At 36.9% G+C, this 13,179-nt stretch overlaps 1 protein-coding gene across 2 annotated transcripts in view; it reads right to left on the bottom strand.

Annotated features, from left to right (window-relative positions):
• glb1l (galactosidase, beta 1-like) overlaps positions 1–13,179 on the bottom strand; it is a 131,447-nt gene that overhangs the window by 2,495 nt on the left and 115,773 nt on the right. The window contains exons 1-14 of one of the 2 annotated variants that reach the window (XM_049484711.1): positions 11,553–11,716; positions 9,564–9,730; positions 9,326–9,476; positions 8,171–8,231; positions 7,866–7,960; positions 7,119–7,299; positions 4,508–4,566; positions 4,231–4,352; positions 2,473–2,513; positions 1,571–1,689; positions 1,333–1,407; positions 876–965; positions 517–630; positions 164–295 (exon numbers count right to left, since the gene is read on the bottom strand). In XM_049484711.1, coding sequence (XP_049340668.1) covers positions 164–295; positions 517–630; positions 876–965; positions 1,333–1,407; positions 1,571–1,689; positions 2,473–2,513; positions 4,231–4,352; positions 4,508–4,566; positions 7,119–7,299; positions 7,866–7,960; positions 8,171–8,231; positions 9,326–9,476; positions 9,564–9,730; positions 11,553–11,606 — 1,461 coding nt within the window. In that variant the 5' untranslated portion in view covers positions 11,607–11,716. Of the gene's footprint in view, positions 1–163; positions 296–516; positions 631–875; positions 966–1,332; positions 1,408–1,570; positions 1,690–2,472; positions 2,514–4,230; positions 4,353–4,507; positions 4,567–7,118; positions 7,300–7,865; positions 7,961–8,170; positions 8,232–9,325; positions 9,477–9,563; positions 9,731–11,552; positions 11,717–13,179 lie in introns of those variants that run through there. The other variant, XM_049484710.1, reaches the window with a different exon arrangement.

Here is a 13,179-nt window from a genome sequence, read left to right as displayed (position 1 = left end):
CTGCAAAAAAAACAGAACACAGAGTGAAACTGTTCACTGCTCAATGTTCAGAGTGGTTCTGAAACTGGTTCTCTGGAGTGATAGTGATATAAAAGCAGTGCTACTGGTTCTTTAGATCAGTTCATTTTTTAGGAGGTTGAAGCAGAGGCAAAAGTAGTCTTACCTTGTAGTCGTTGATCTTGTTGCCGAAGTTGACCCTGCCCATGTTCTCCACCAGGATGTCCAACTGATCTCCTTGTCTTCCTGTAACGTTCATCACTAACATAATGTCTCTCTCCAACACACCCTGATATACCTGTGCACAAACAAACACCACACACACAGGAAGAGGTAGAGTTACAGGTATACAGTGAATAGCCCTGTTTGAGTAATGTTCTAATCCAGATTATGAGAAGCAAGCAATACTCAACTAAGTAAAGTAAAGGTTAGTTAATCCGAAAAAAGACCAAAGACCGTATGATGAAACTGGCCCTCATCAGGATCATCCCAGAAATTAAAAAGCAAGATTTTCCTCACCCCATTCACAGAAACATAGGCGCGGTCGTGAATGCCGTTCATTGGAGAGATCAGAGGAGTTGGATCTGGAATATTCCGGGGAAGAAGAGTCCGATACAGCATGAAACCGTAATACTGCAAAGATGTTCACACAGCAAAGGTTATAATAATATCAACCAAAACAGAACAAACTCAACTGTACAGACACACGTAATTTTATTATTATTATTAATAATAATAATAATAATAATAATAATAATAATAATAATATGTATGTATGTAACTGTCTTAATTATTCATGTAAACACTTTCTTATTCTTTCTAATTCTTAGCAGAGAGAACCTGAGTACGGGAAGAAAATGAATGATTATTTTTCTTACATGTTTTATCTCCTCGAAGGTGAGCGGATGGTGGGATTGGACCGGACCCTGCGGACAAAGTGTGTCCAAAAGTCCACTAACATTACCCACCTGAGAGAGAGATACAGAGAGAGATATATGAACACCATATATGTCATGGATGTGTCGTGGATGGGTCTTCCAGCAGGACAATGACCCAAAATATACGGCCAAAGTAACAAAGGAGTGGCTTATATACATATTTAACTTAATCAAATACAAATTAATTTATGATTTATGTAATCTATTTTTTCTGTATTTTTTTGTTGATATTCTGTCTAATACAACCCAATTGTATCGTATCAACTAAAATTAAGATATATATTGTGATACAGATTTTTGCCATATTATCTAGCCACATATTTATATATGATATAATAAATTTGTGATGTTGACTCTGAGGGTCTGGAGTTTTCAGGAAAGCTGTGAATAAACTCACCTTCTTCAGAGTGACAAATCCGTACGAAAACTTAGGGGAGGCTGGGGGCATCGGCCCAGACGGGATATCCCGGAACTGAAGAGGAGCACAGACACAGATCAGAGGTTTAACACTGTTTGTGCACTTTTGCTGTGAAACAAAATACAGTTTTCATTGTGGACTACTTCTGCTGTTTAATAATATATTGCAATACTGCAAGCAAGGTGATATATGAAATATTAGCATGTGTTCTTCTTACGTTCTTAATAACGTCTCTGATGGCCAGCAGTTTGTCTGTTGGGTCTCCAGCTTCTGACAGAGGAGCGTTGTAATCGTAGCTGGTCACCACAGAGCGAAACCGACTGTCCAGATCAGCACCTGAGAACCATTACACATTAAAGCAATAGTTCTGCAGCCAACCCCACCAAACTCCAGCACTCTTTTTACTGCAAATATAGTCAATCACCTAAGGCATGTTTAGCATCTAATGTAGACAGGCTAACATGAAATTAAAGCTTATGTACAATAATAAACAGCAGATATACGAGGCTTATGTACCTAACAAGCAATGTTAGCCTGTATACACCAATTAGCATTGGAGCTAAGAGACTAAAGCAGCTAACAAGTAATAGAAGGTTATACACCACGGATAAGCTCTCTGTAGAAAACTAGTAATGAAGCTGAAGCTAAAAGGCTAATGCAGCTAATGCATAACGTAGTGGACGCTTATGTATATTGTACAGTAATTAGCATTGGATATAAGGTTAATGACAGAACCTTATTTATATATGTAGCCTAGTATAAAGATGATCTGTGCAGAGACTCAAGAGAACATGAGCCAAACATCTAACAATGCTTCTTTAATATATTTGCATTGCATTGTATGTGAAATACATTCATTTTCAATGAGCATATATGCAGCTGAAACACTATGGAGCCTAATGAATCCCAAATTTATCAACATGAATACTCTAATAATGTAGCTTCTGAACTGTTTAGGGTGGAACCAACAGTTTCCCCATTTCTGAAAGAACAATAAAGATAAAATCTGTTACATTCCATCTACATTAGCTTCCTATCTCTTCACAAAGGGTCTGAATGTTATGTTATATGTTATGTTATGTTATGATATAAAGGGGTAATGAATGAATCTAGACATACCGTTCCAGTACCCAAAGTTTGTTCCACCTTCAAACATGTACCTGTAAAATAACACAGAACAGAACTGCTTGATTTTTACAACAATTAAAACCTAAATACAGCTCTGTACTTTCTTAGTTGTTCTTTACTTGTTATTTATCAGTCTTTATTAATAAAGTACATTATCTTGTGGCCTTGTGATTCCAGTTCCATTATTTTCATTGACTTAAGTGGTGTCTTCATTATCCAGCAGATTTCCAGGATTGTCTCCACCGGATTGGAACACTTCCTCATCCTGCCTATTCTCCAGATTTCTCATTAAACGAGCATTTATGGGACGCAGCTTTATCAACCTACGAGTGTAGAGCTACAGCAGGGGTGTCCAAACTTTTTTTGTTGGGGGCCAGAAGGAGAAATATATTTGAAGTTACGGGCCACAGACTCTGTAATAAAACAAATAATGAAATATACCACTTTAAATAATACATTTTCCTGATTATTTCATTTACACACCATTTTACTTGACTTACTATCTTTATCTTTGACAGTGTTGTGTAAACTAAGATTTTTCAAATTGATGTTTAATTTCATGATTAATCTCTTAATATAAAACTCCTTAATTACGGCAAATTTAGACTCTTCGGCCCGATTTTCTCCTCTAGAAATGCGCACCCTCTCCGCTTTTAGACTCTTTGCCCCGTTTTTCTGCGCTAGAAATGCGCACTCTCTCCGGTTTTAGACTCTTTGGCCTGATTTTCTGCGCAAAAAATGCGCACCCTCTCCGCTTTTAGACTCTTTGGCCCGTTTCTGAAACCTAGCGTTCAAACTTTGAATCTCACATTATAAAAACCTGCTTAACAGCGGGCCAACTTTCATTCTATTTCTAAAATACCTCGCGGGCCGCTCCAAAAAAGAAACGGGCCGCAAATGGCCCGCGGGCCGTAGTTTGGACACCCCTGAGCTACAGGATCTACAGGCCCAGCTGTAGCAACATCTATGAAACATCACTCTAAAACTCAGCTCACTAGTGTCACTAAATCATTTTAAACTATTAATATCTAACCACCTTCAGACAGCCTGTTCCTGTTTTACTTAAACTTATTTATTCTTAACGTTTATTTTAGTTCTTCTTTTTTTTGTTGTTTCCTTATTTTATTTTCATTTTATTTATTTTTTATTATTCTTATTCTTATAGTTATTATATTATTATTTTTATTATTTTTAATAGTTTTGTATTATTGCTTTTTAACTTATTTTGATTTTCTTTTATTGTTACTATTTTTCGTAATATGATTTCTTTTATTTTTGTTAGTTCATTTATTTATTTGAATTTTTATTGTATTATGTACAAGTTAGTTTTAGCTAAATTTTTGTTGTATTAGTCTTACTTTCTTATGATCTTACATTTTTTGTCAATTTAACCTAACTTAATTATAATCATTAATTTTATTTATTATTTTTGTATTTCTATATTTTATTCGAATTATTTTAATTATTTTTTTATCTAAATTTTTTTTTATTTACTGCTATTTTACAATAATTAAATTTAGCTTTTATTTTCTCTGTCATGTCAATCCCTGTTTCTGTAAATGCTCGGCCACATTGGAAATGAGTTAAAATACAGGTTGATTGATCAAATGGAACCTGTACACCTCCATACCCAACCGCCTCAATCTCATCTTGTATCTTAGCTAGAGGTACCCAAAAAACGTTCAATTTCACTTTTCCACACATCATTTAATATACATACTAAATACGAGTGTAAGGACTTTGACCCACATGTTGACGCTGGCCCCCATGCTCAGCATGTCCTCCAGCATCCTGCTGACCTTCTGCGTCTCTACTGAAGCATGTTTATCACCCCAGTGGTCCAACCAGCCAGTATAAAACTCAGAGTTTACCTGCAGGACACACACCCACATATATCCACACACATAGACAAATCCATCAAAGACCAAAATCCAGCAGAACTTCACCCTTTTTAAAATAAACTGTCATCACATTGTACTGCCAAAACTGTACAGAAATCATTGTTGGTACATTTCTCTACACTCACCAGTGGTCCTTTGGGTTCGAATCTCCTCTGCCGCTTGAATGCAGTGGTTATATTGGTGTCTGAGAGAAAGAATAAGAAAGAAAGAAAAAAAGAACGAGACAATAAAAGCATATAAGCATTGTAGAGTACTTAAAAAACTAATTCTATATATCATCACCTGTACTACCTGTAGGGTATTACATTCTGTCAGAATGAGAATGTAGATCATATGGACATTATAAAGCATTATAAAGCAACCCTACAATTCCTATAGTCTATTATAGACATTCAGAGTGGGTATGTGGATCATATAGACGCTACAAAGCATTACAGAGCACTCAATATTGTTTCCATAGTCTATTACAGTCTGTCAGAATGAGAATGTAGATCATATGTACATTATAAAGCATTATAGAGCAACCTCTACAATTCCTGTAGTCTATAATAGTAATTTAGAGTGGGCATGTGAATCATATGGATGCTACAAAGCATTATAGAGAACCCAATATTGTATCTGTAGTGTATTACAGTCTGTCAGAATGAGTGCGTAGATCATATGGACATTATAAAGCATTATAGAGCAACCTCTACAATTCCTGTAGTTTATTATAGTAATTCAGAGTGGGCATGTGGATCATATGGACGCTACAAAGCATTATAGCACACCCAATATTGTATCTGTAGTGTATTACAGTCTGTCAGAATGAGTGTGTAGATCATATGTACATTATAAAGCATTATAGAGCACCCCCTATACTTCCTGCAGTGTATTACAATCTGTCAGAATGAGTGTGTAGATCATATGGACATTATAAAGCATTATAGAACAACCTCTATAATTCCTGTAGTCTATAATAGTAATTTAGAGTGGGCATGTGAATCATATGGATGCTACAAAGCATTATAGAGAACCCAATATTGTATCTGTAGTGTATTACAGTCTGTCAGAATGAGTGCGTAGATCATATGGACATTATAAAGCATTATAGAGCAACCTCTACAATTCCTGTAGTTTATTATAGTAATTCAGAGTGGGCATGTGGATCATATGGACGCTACAAAGCATTATAGCACACCCAATATTGTATCTGTAGTGTATTACAGTCTGTCAGAATGAGTGTGTAGATCATATGGACATTATAAAGCATTATAGAGCAACCTCTACAATTCCTGTAGTCTATTATAGTAATTCAGAGTGGGCATGCGAATCATATGGATGCTACAAAGCATTACAGAGCACTCAATATTGTTTCTATAGTCTATTGCAGTCTGTCAGAATGAGTGTGTAGATCATATGTACATTATAAAGCATTATAGAGCAACCTCTACAATTCCTGTAGTCTATTATAGTAATTCAGAGTGGGCATGCGAATCATATGGATGCTACAAAGCATTACAGAGCACTCAATATTGTTTCTATAGTCTATTGCAGTCTGTCAGAATGAGTGTGTAGATCATATGTACATTATAAAGCATTATAGAGCAACCTCTACAATTCCTGTAGTCTATAATAGTAATTTGGAGTGGGCATGTGAATCATATGGATGTTACAAAGCATTATAGAGAACCCAATATTGTATCTGTAGTGTATTACAGTCTGTCAGAATGAGTGTGTAGATCATATGGACATTATAAAGCATTATAGAGCAACCTCTACAATTCCTGTAGTCTATAATAGTAATTTGGAGTGGGCATGTGAATCATATGGATGCTACAAAGCATTATAGAGAACCCAATATTGTATCTGTAGTGTATTACAGTCTGTCAGAATGAGTGTGTAGATCATATGGACATTATAAAGCATTATAGAGCAACCTCTACAATTCCTGTAGTTTATTATAGTAATTCAGAGTGGGCATGTGGATCATATGGACGCTACAAAGCATTATAGCACACCCAATATTGTATCTGTAGTGTATTACAGTCTGTCAGAATGAGTGTGTAGATCATATGTACATTATAAAGCATTATAGAGCAACCTCTACAATTCCTGTAGTCTATTATAGTAATTCAGAATGGGCATGCGAATCATATGGATGCTACAAAGCATTACAGAGCACTCAATATTGTTTCTTTAGTCTATTGCAGTCTGTCAGAATGAGTGTGTAGATCATACAGACATTATAAAGCATTATAGAGCAACCTCTACAATTCCTGTAGTTTATTATAGTAATTCAGAGTGGGCATGTGGATCATATGGACGCTACAAAGCATTTTAGCACACCCAGTATTGTATCTGTAGTGTATTACAATTACTCATCTGTCAGAATGAGTGTGTAGATCATATAGATAATATAAAGCATTATAGAGCGCCCCCTACAATTCATGTAGTGTATTACAGTCTGTCAGAATGAGTGTATGGATCATATGAACATTATAAAGCATCCAAAAACTCCAATTTAATGAGACACCCTGCTCTTACATGGAGTGTACATGGTCAGGAGAGTGATTCAGTTAAAGCACACAGTCAGTCTAATAGTCTATAAGGCTAATATCTGTTTACCAGTTAACACATAATCTCTTCTTCTGACATCAGCAGAAAGAGAGAGAAGTATTTGCTGATTCAGCTAATGTGTCACACACACGCACACACATTAATCTTAAACAGGTGTTCTCTCAGAGCTTAACCGACCTGTGCCGAAGTCGATGGTGGCGTAAAGTCCCTCCAGAGTTCCGCAGATCAGCTCTTTATCCGTGTTTCCATCCGTGGTGAAGAGGAAGACGTCCTCGCCCAGGAAGAAGCGGAAGAGCGTGCGCAGGTGACGCAGGTAATTATAATCACACGCAAAATAACTACCATACTCATTCTCCACCTGAGAAGCAGCAAACACACACTACATTACCCACAATTCCTCTTTAATCCAGGTACACAAGGTTTACAAGGTATTATAAACCATGGCAAAAGTCATGGGACAGCAGAATGCAAATTGTTAAAGTAGTGTTCTCTAAGGGACAGCTTGGGATTACCCATATCTGTTTAAGTTGTGAGGTGCTATCTTGTGAGATATCCATCATTTCAGACAACACAGCTTAATGTTTGGGGGTTTTAAACCCCTTTAGCTCATGCCTGGTATTAGCCATGGTGCCAACAGATTCGTGTTTATCTGCTCAATACTTTTGTACAGACTAGTCAAACTGTGGGCAATGTGTGCAACTTAAAAATGTAGCTGAATGCATTAATTCAAAGTGACACAAAAACAATCAAGTAGTTAGCATTGATTGCTTGGTAGCTTGGTAAAACTGGTAGCTTATGGGCTATTACATTTGTATGCTATGCAAATGCATCAGACAGTAAATATATTGCATTTGATGGAATTTTAACTAAATTATCACTTTATCCCGCATCATTAAAGGTTGTGCTGCAGTTATCAGCGTGTACCTGTACGCTGATGATGTTCCCTCCGTTCTGGTAAAGCCACGGACGCATTTTTGTAAGCAAAACGGCCATCCAGTCACTGACAGCCTGCAGGTAATCTAAGCAGAAACACAGAGTCAGAGAAGTCACACAACCTCATCACTCAGTCCCCGTCATATAACCCCTGTCACACAACTTTGTCACACAGCCCCACAACAAAAAACCCTGTCACAAAAACCCATCACACAGTTCCACCACAAAACCACATCACACAACCCGTCACACGACCCCGTCACACAGCTAATGGAGGTGCTAAAAGAAAAAAGTACCTGAATCTGCAGAGCGGAGGATAATGTTGGGGTTGTGGAGCAGCCAGGCAGGCAGCCCGCCCTGCAGCAGAGAGAGTAAACACTTATTTACAAACAAACACTCAGCACACGCAGCACTGACACATCCACACACATCATTACACACCAGATAATTATAATAATCAGCACTGTCAGACTGCTGACCATCCACATCCACAGTGTACAGCATTACACACACTAATGACTATTTAACAACATATAATATTTATCATACATTTATATATTATATTTATATTTATATATATATATCTTTAATATTGGTAATTTAATAAAGCATAAAGCTTCAGATACATGAAAAAATAAGGTAAAAGGCTGAATAAGCAAATATAGCCAATCAATATCATCATTTTAAACGGGATCACACTTATTATTACACAAAGCTCAAATTGTTTGGAGATGAAATGTGCCAAAATAAAAAAAGAACCAAATATTGTAGTGGAAGTAGTGGTACTGTTTAGTAATTTCATTCTCTGCTGAAATCGACAAACTCATGAAGAAAGAGAAAGTGAAAGTAAAACCCTACAAATATACAAGGAAGTCTTAAGCTATACACATACATAAACCACTACACAACCACAACGGCCATGCAGTATATAGTTAAAGATTATTTATTATTTATATTTTATGTATCTACATATTAGGGGTGGGCAATATTATATCGTATACAATATATTGTGACACAGAAATATCATGATATTAAAAATCCATATTGTGATAATAGGGATGTTCTGTCTTAAAAGTAGTCTATTATTTACTTTGAAGCTTTAAGTGTATTTATTGTATAATTGTTTTAGTTTGCAGTTTATATGCATGAAAATATTTTTTGCTGCATTATATTATTTTATGCTATATTATTTATTTTGCCACATTATGATTATACTGTTATACCACTATACTATATTCCTGAATTTAATGAATTATTTTTCTGTTTTCCTATATCGCCAAGTATATTGCCATCACAAAAATAACCTGAAATATCGTGATTTTATTTTAGAGCCATATCGCCCACCCCTACTACATATATACAGTGTACAATTCTGTATTTTAATAATAATATAATGATTGGGAAGCACCCAGCGTGTGTGTATGTGTGTGTATGTGTCTGTTAAAACCTACCATCTCCCACTCGGCGCATATATAGGGTCCTGGCCGCAGGATGACCAGCAGCCCCGTCTGATTGGCCAGATTGAGGAAATACTCCACATCCTTCTGCCCCTCAAACTCAAACACACCCTGCTCTGACTCGTGGAAATTCCAGGGAATGTACCTACAGCACACACACACTTTAGATTTAAAGTATCTAGCTGTTTTAGTGATATTGTAGCAGCAGAGTGAGAGTGCAGGAAGCTCTTACACCTGGATGGCGTTCAGTCCACTCATGTACATCTTGGTGAGTCGGTCCTTCCAGTAGCTGCGTGGGACTCTGGAGTAATGGATGCTGCCGGAGATGTACTGGAAGGGTTTTCCATCTTTGAGGAAACAGTTCCGATCCAGATCTATTGAGAACGTCCGCTCCTCAGCCTGCACACATAATAAATACATATAAAACAGGAGACAGGAGAGTTGAGGTGCACATTGAATTCTGCGTGATTTGATCAGCCGTGGTTTTATGTTTTTTGGATACAATCCGGGTTAGCACCCGAACATCCCTTTCAGACAGCTTCCGCTTACAGCATCCACAGTTAATCCTGTTGGATGTGGTTGGTCCTTCTTGGTGTTATGCTGACATTACCCTGGATACCGTGGCTCTTGATACATCACAAAGACTTTCTGTCTTGGTCACAGATGCTCCAGCAAGACAGCAAGACGTGCACCAACAATTTGTCCTCTTTTGAACTCTGGTATGTCTCTCATAATGATGTGTGCATTGCAATATTTTGAGCAGAACTGTGCTCTTACCCTGCTAATTCAACCTTCACACTCTGCTCTTACTGGTGCAATGTGCAATTAATGAAGATTGGCCACCAGGCTGCTTCAATTTAGCCATGAAACCTCCCACACTAAAATGACTAAAAATGACAACCCCTATATCTACATTACCATAATCACTATCACCCCCCCCCCCTTCCCATATTCTAATTATGATGATAATGACCATTATATTCACCGTCTTTCCCATATAACCAACATCACTCTCATTACTATCACTATCACTTTCTCCATATTTCCAGTATAAGTATAATTATCATTATTATCACCACCACCCGTTCCATGTAACCAATAATATCACTCTATTATCGCTCCCTCCATATTCTCATTATTACTATCATTATGATCATCACAATCATTACCATATAACCAAAATTACTCTCATTACTATCATCACCATCATCACTCTCTCCATATTCTCATTATTAATATCACTACCACAATAACCTTCATTCTCCCCATTTTCCTAATAGTAATGCCATTACCATCACTCTCATTACTATTATTATCTTCACTATCATCACTTTCTTCATATTCTCAGTATTACTATCATTACCATTATCATCACAATCATTACCATATAGCCAAATCACTCTCATTACTATTATTATCTTAATTATCATCATCACTATCATCAATCTCTCCATATTCCCATTATCCTCACCCCCTTTTCCATATAACAAACATCACTCTCATTACTATCATTAATGTCATCAATCTACAAATTCTCATTATTACTATCATTACCATAGTAACCTTCATTCTCCCCATATTCATATTAATAATAAAATTACCATCACCATCACTCATATTACCAACATCACCACCCTTTCCATATTCTTATTATTACTATCATCATCACCATTAACACGATCATCACTCTTAGTCTCATCATCACCCATTACTCTCTTCTTATCTCTAGTATTTCTATCATTACCATATCATCATCATCATCATCATCATCAGGGGTTAGTGAATGCTGTTGCTGCCCCCTATTGTAAGGTAGAGGACTCTGAAACAGTGTGAGCTAAACTGAGCTAAGTGTCTGTTATGATAAGTTTAAGTTAAATCTAAAGTGGAGAATTTAATGTTGATGGTGTTTGTTGGGTGTCACCTGATAAGTTCAACATAACTTCCACAGATACACAATGGAGTGTGTGTGTGAGGGGTGTATGTGTGTATGAGAAGAGAGTGTGTGAGTGTGTGTGTATGTGGAGTTTGTGTGTGTGAGGAGTGTATGTGGAGTTTGTGTGTGTGAGGAGAGTGTGTATGTGGAGTTTGTGTGTGTGAGGAGTGTGTGTATGTGGAGTTTGTGTGTGTGAGGAGTGTGTGTATGTGGAGTTTGTGTGTGTGAGGAGAGTGTGTATGTGGAGTTTGTGTGTGTGAGGAGTGTGTGTGAGGTTGTGATACTCACCCACACTGAGAGTAAGCACACAGTGAACACAGCCGCAGCGCTCACTGCTCTCATAGCGCTGCTCCACACACACACACACTACCCCTGCATACACCCCGCGAGCTCAGTGTGTGTTATTGTGTGTGAGGCAGCGCGTGAGGGTGAGCAGACTTTGCATATGTGTGTGTATATCATGTGAGTGACTCTTCCGCGTGCTCTCTCTATTTCTCTCTTTGATCTACTGGGTCCTAAAATCTGCCTGTTTCCTTTATTTTCTCTCTTTCCTATTTTCTCACAGTTTTTTTTTTTTGCAAATGTTAACAACCCTGATAGTAAAGAACATTGAATATACTTTATTTTTGTTGCATTAATATATTTTAAGGTTAATTATAGAAAAAAACAAGAGAATAACTAAATTTAATGGTTCAAGGCAAAGTAAATTGTTGTCAATAATGGTATAAACGTTTTCTTAGAGGCTGGAATGTGTTCCTTTAAAGTAATAAAAAATACCAGTCCTGCTTAAAATTGTTATAAACCTTTCCTAACCTTTTTAAAAATGCTTTTATTGAAATTATTTCTGTCTCTGCAGCGTCCTCTCAGGTTCAGTGTGATGTCCAACTTTCCACGTCTCACCACTATCAGATCCACAGTGCTCAGCCCAATCAGCTCCCCCTCTTCTAAACCCATACATCACCCAGTGCACCTCCCAAACTAGTCCTCCCATTTTTCAGTATTTTTCAAATTTGAGCTAAGTGTGGAGTCTAAAATCTATAATCAGAGGGTTTAGTTACCCTTTAAAAAGTTCCTAAACAATTACTTAAACTTGTGTCTATTGCACCAATGTTTTCAGTTTTAGCCACGCCCCCTTTTGAATGTTTACACCCCAGGTCGTACAGTAAGTGCCCTATTTATTTCTTTGCAGTTTTACTGTCTCCCAGCGAACAGCAGTGTGCAAAAGTTGGGACACTTTCCCTAATGATTTTCTTAATTATTCCACCTATCAGCTTGCTCATTAACTCTCACCCAATCAGCAGGCAGAAGACGACTAATCAGCTCTGCAGCTGCAATTACCAGAGCCTCAGTCCCAGAGAGAGACAGAGACAGAGAGGCTGCATCCAGAAACTTTTGCTTCTCCTCTTGTAAATTGTTTTATACTGTATTTAAGATTTGGAAAATTAGGTATTTAATTTTGGCGTGCTGTATACAAACAATTATAAATAAGATATGAAAGATCCAAAAATTTTTAAGTGGGAAATATATATGTACAGGAATTCTAAGCAATCAGAAACATGACAATTGAATACATATTGTGTAATAACAACAATAATTATATCAATAGTATAGATCATACAGACACATGTTGTGGTAACTGTGTTAAGATTTTTTGAAAATTTGACTACAGGATGTTTTTGTAAAAAACTGTAGAAAAGACTGTAGTACTGCCTTCAGATACGTCACACACACACACACACACACACACACACACCATAGTCAGTCCTTCTGTCAGCCGTGTGGGGGTGCTACAGTACAAATCATTCATGAACTCCACCACCATCATTATAATTTTTTCCCTATCATCATCATAAACCATATTTTTCCTGATCATCACCATCATCTACCTCATCACAATCACTAGTATCGCAATCAC

This window comes from Astyanax mexicanus, chromosome 11 (genome assembly GCF_023375975.1).
Source record: "Astyanax mexicanus isolate ESR-SI-001 chromosome 11, AstMex3_surface, whole genome shotgun sequence".
NCBI lineage: Eukaryota > Metazoa > Chordata > Actinopteri > Characiformes > Acestrorhamphidae > Astyanax > Astyanax mexicanus.
This window is presented reverse-complemented; position numbering and strand designations above follow the sequence as displayed.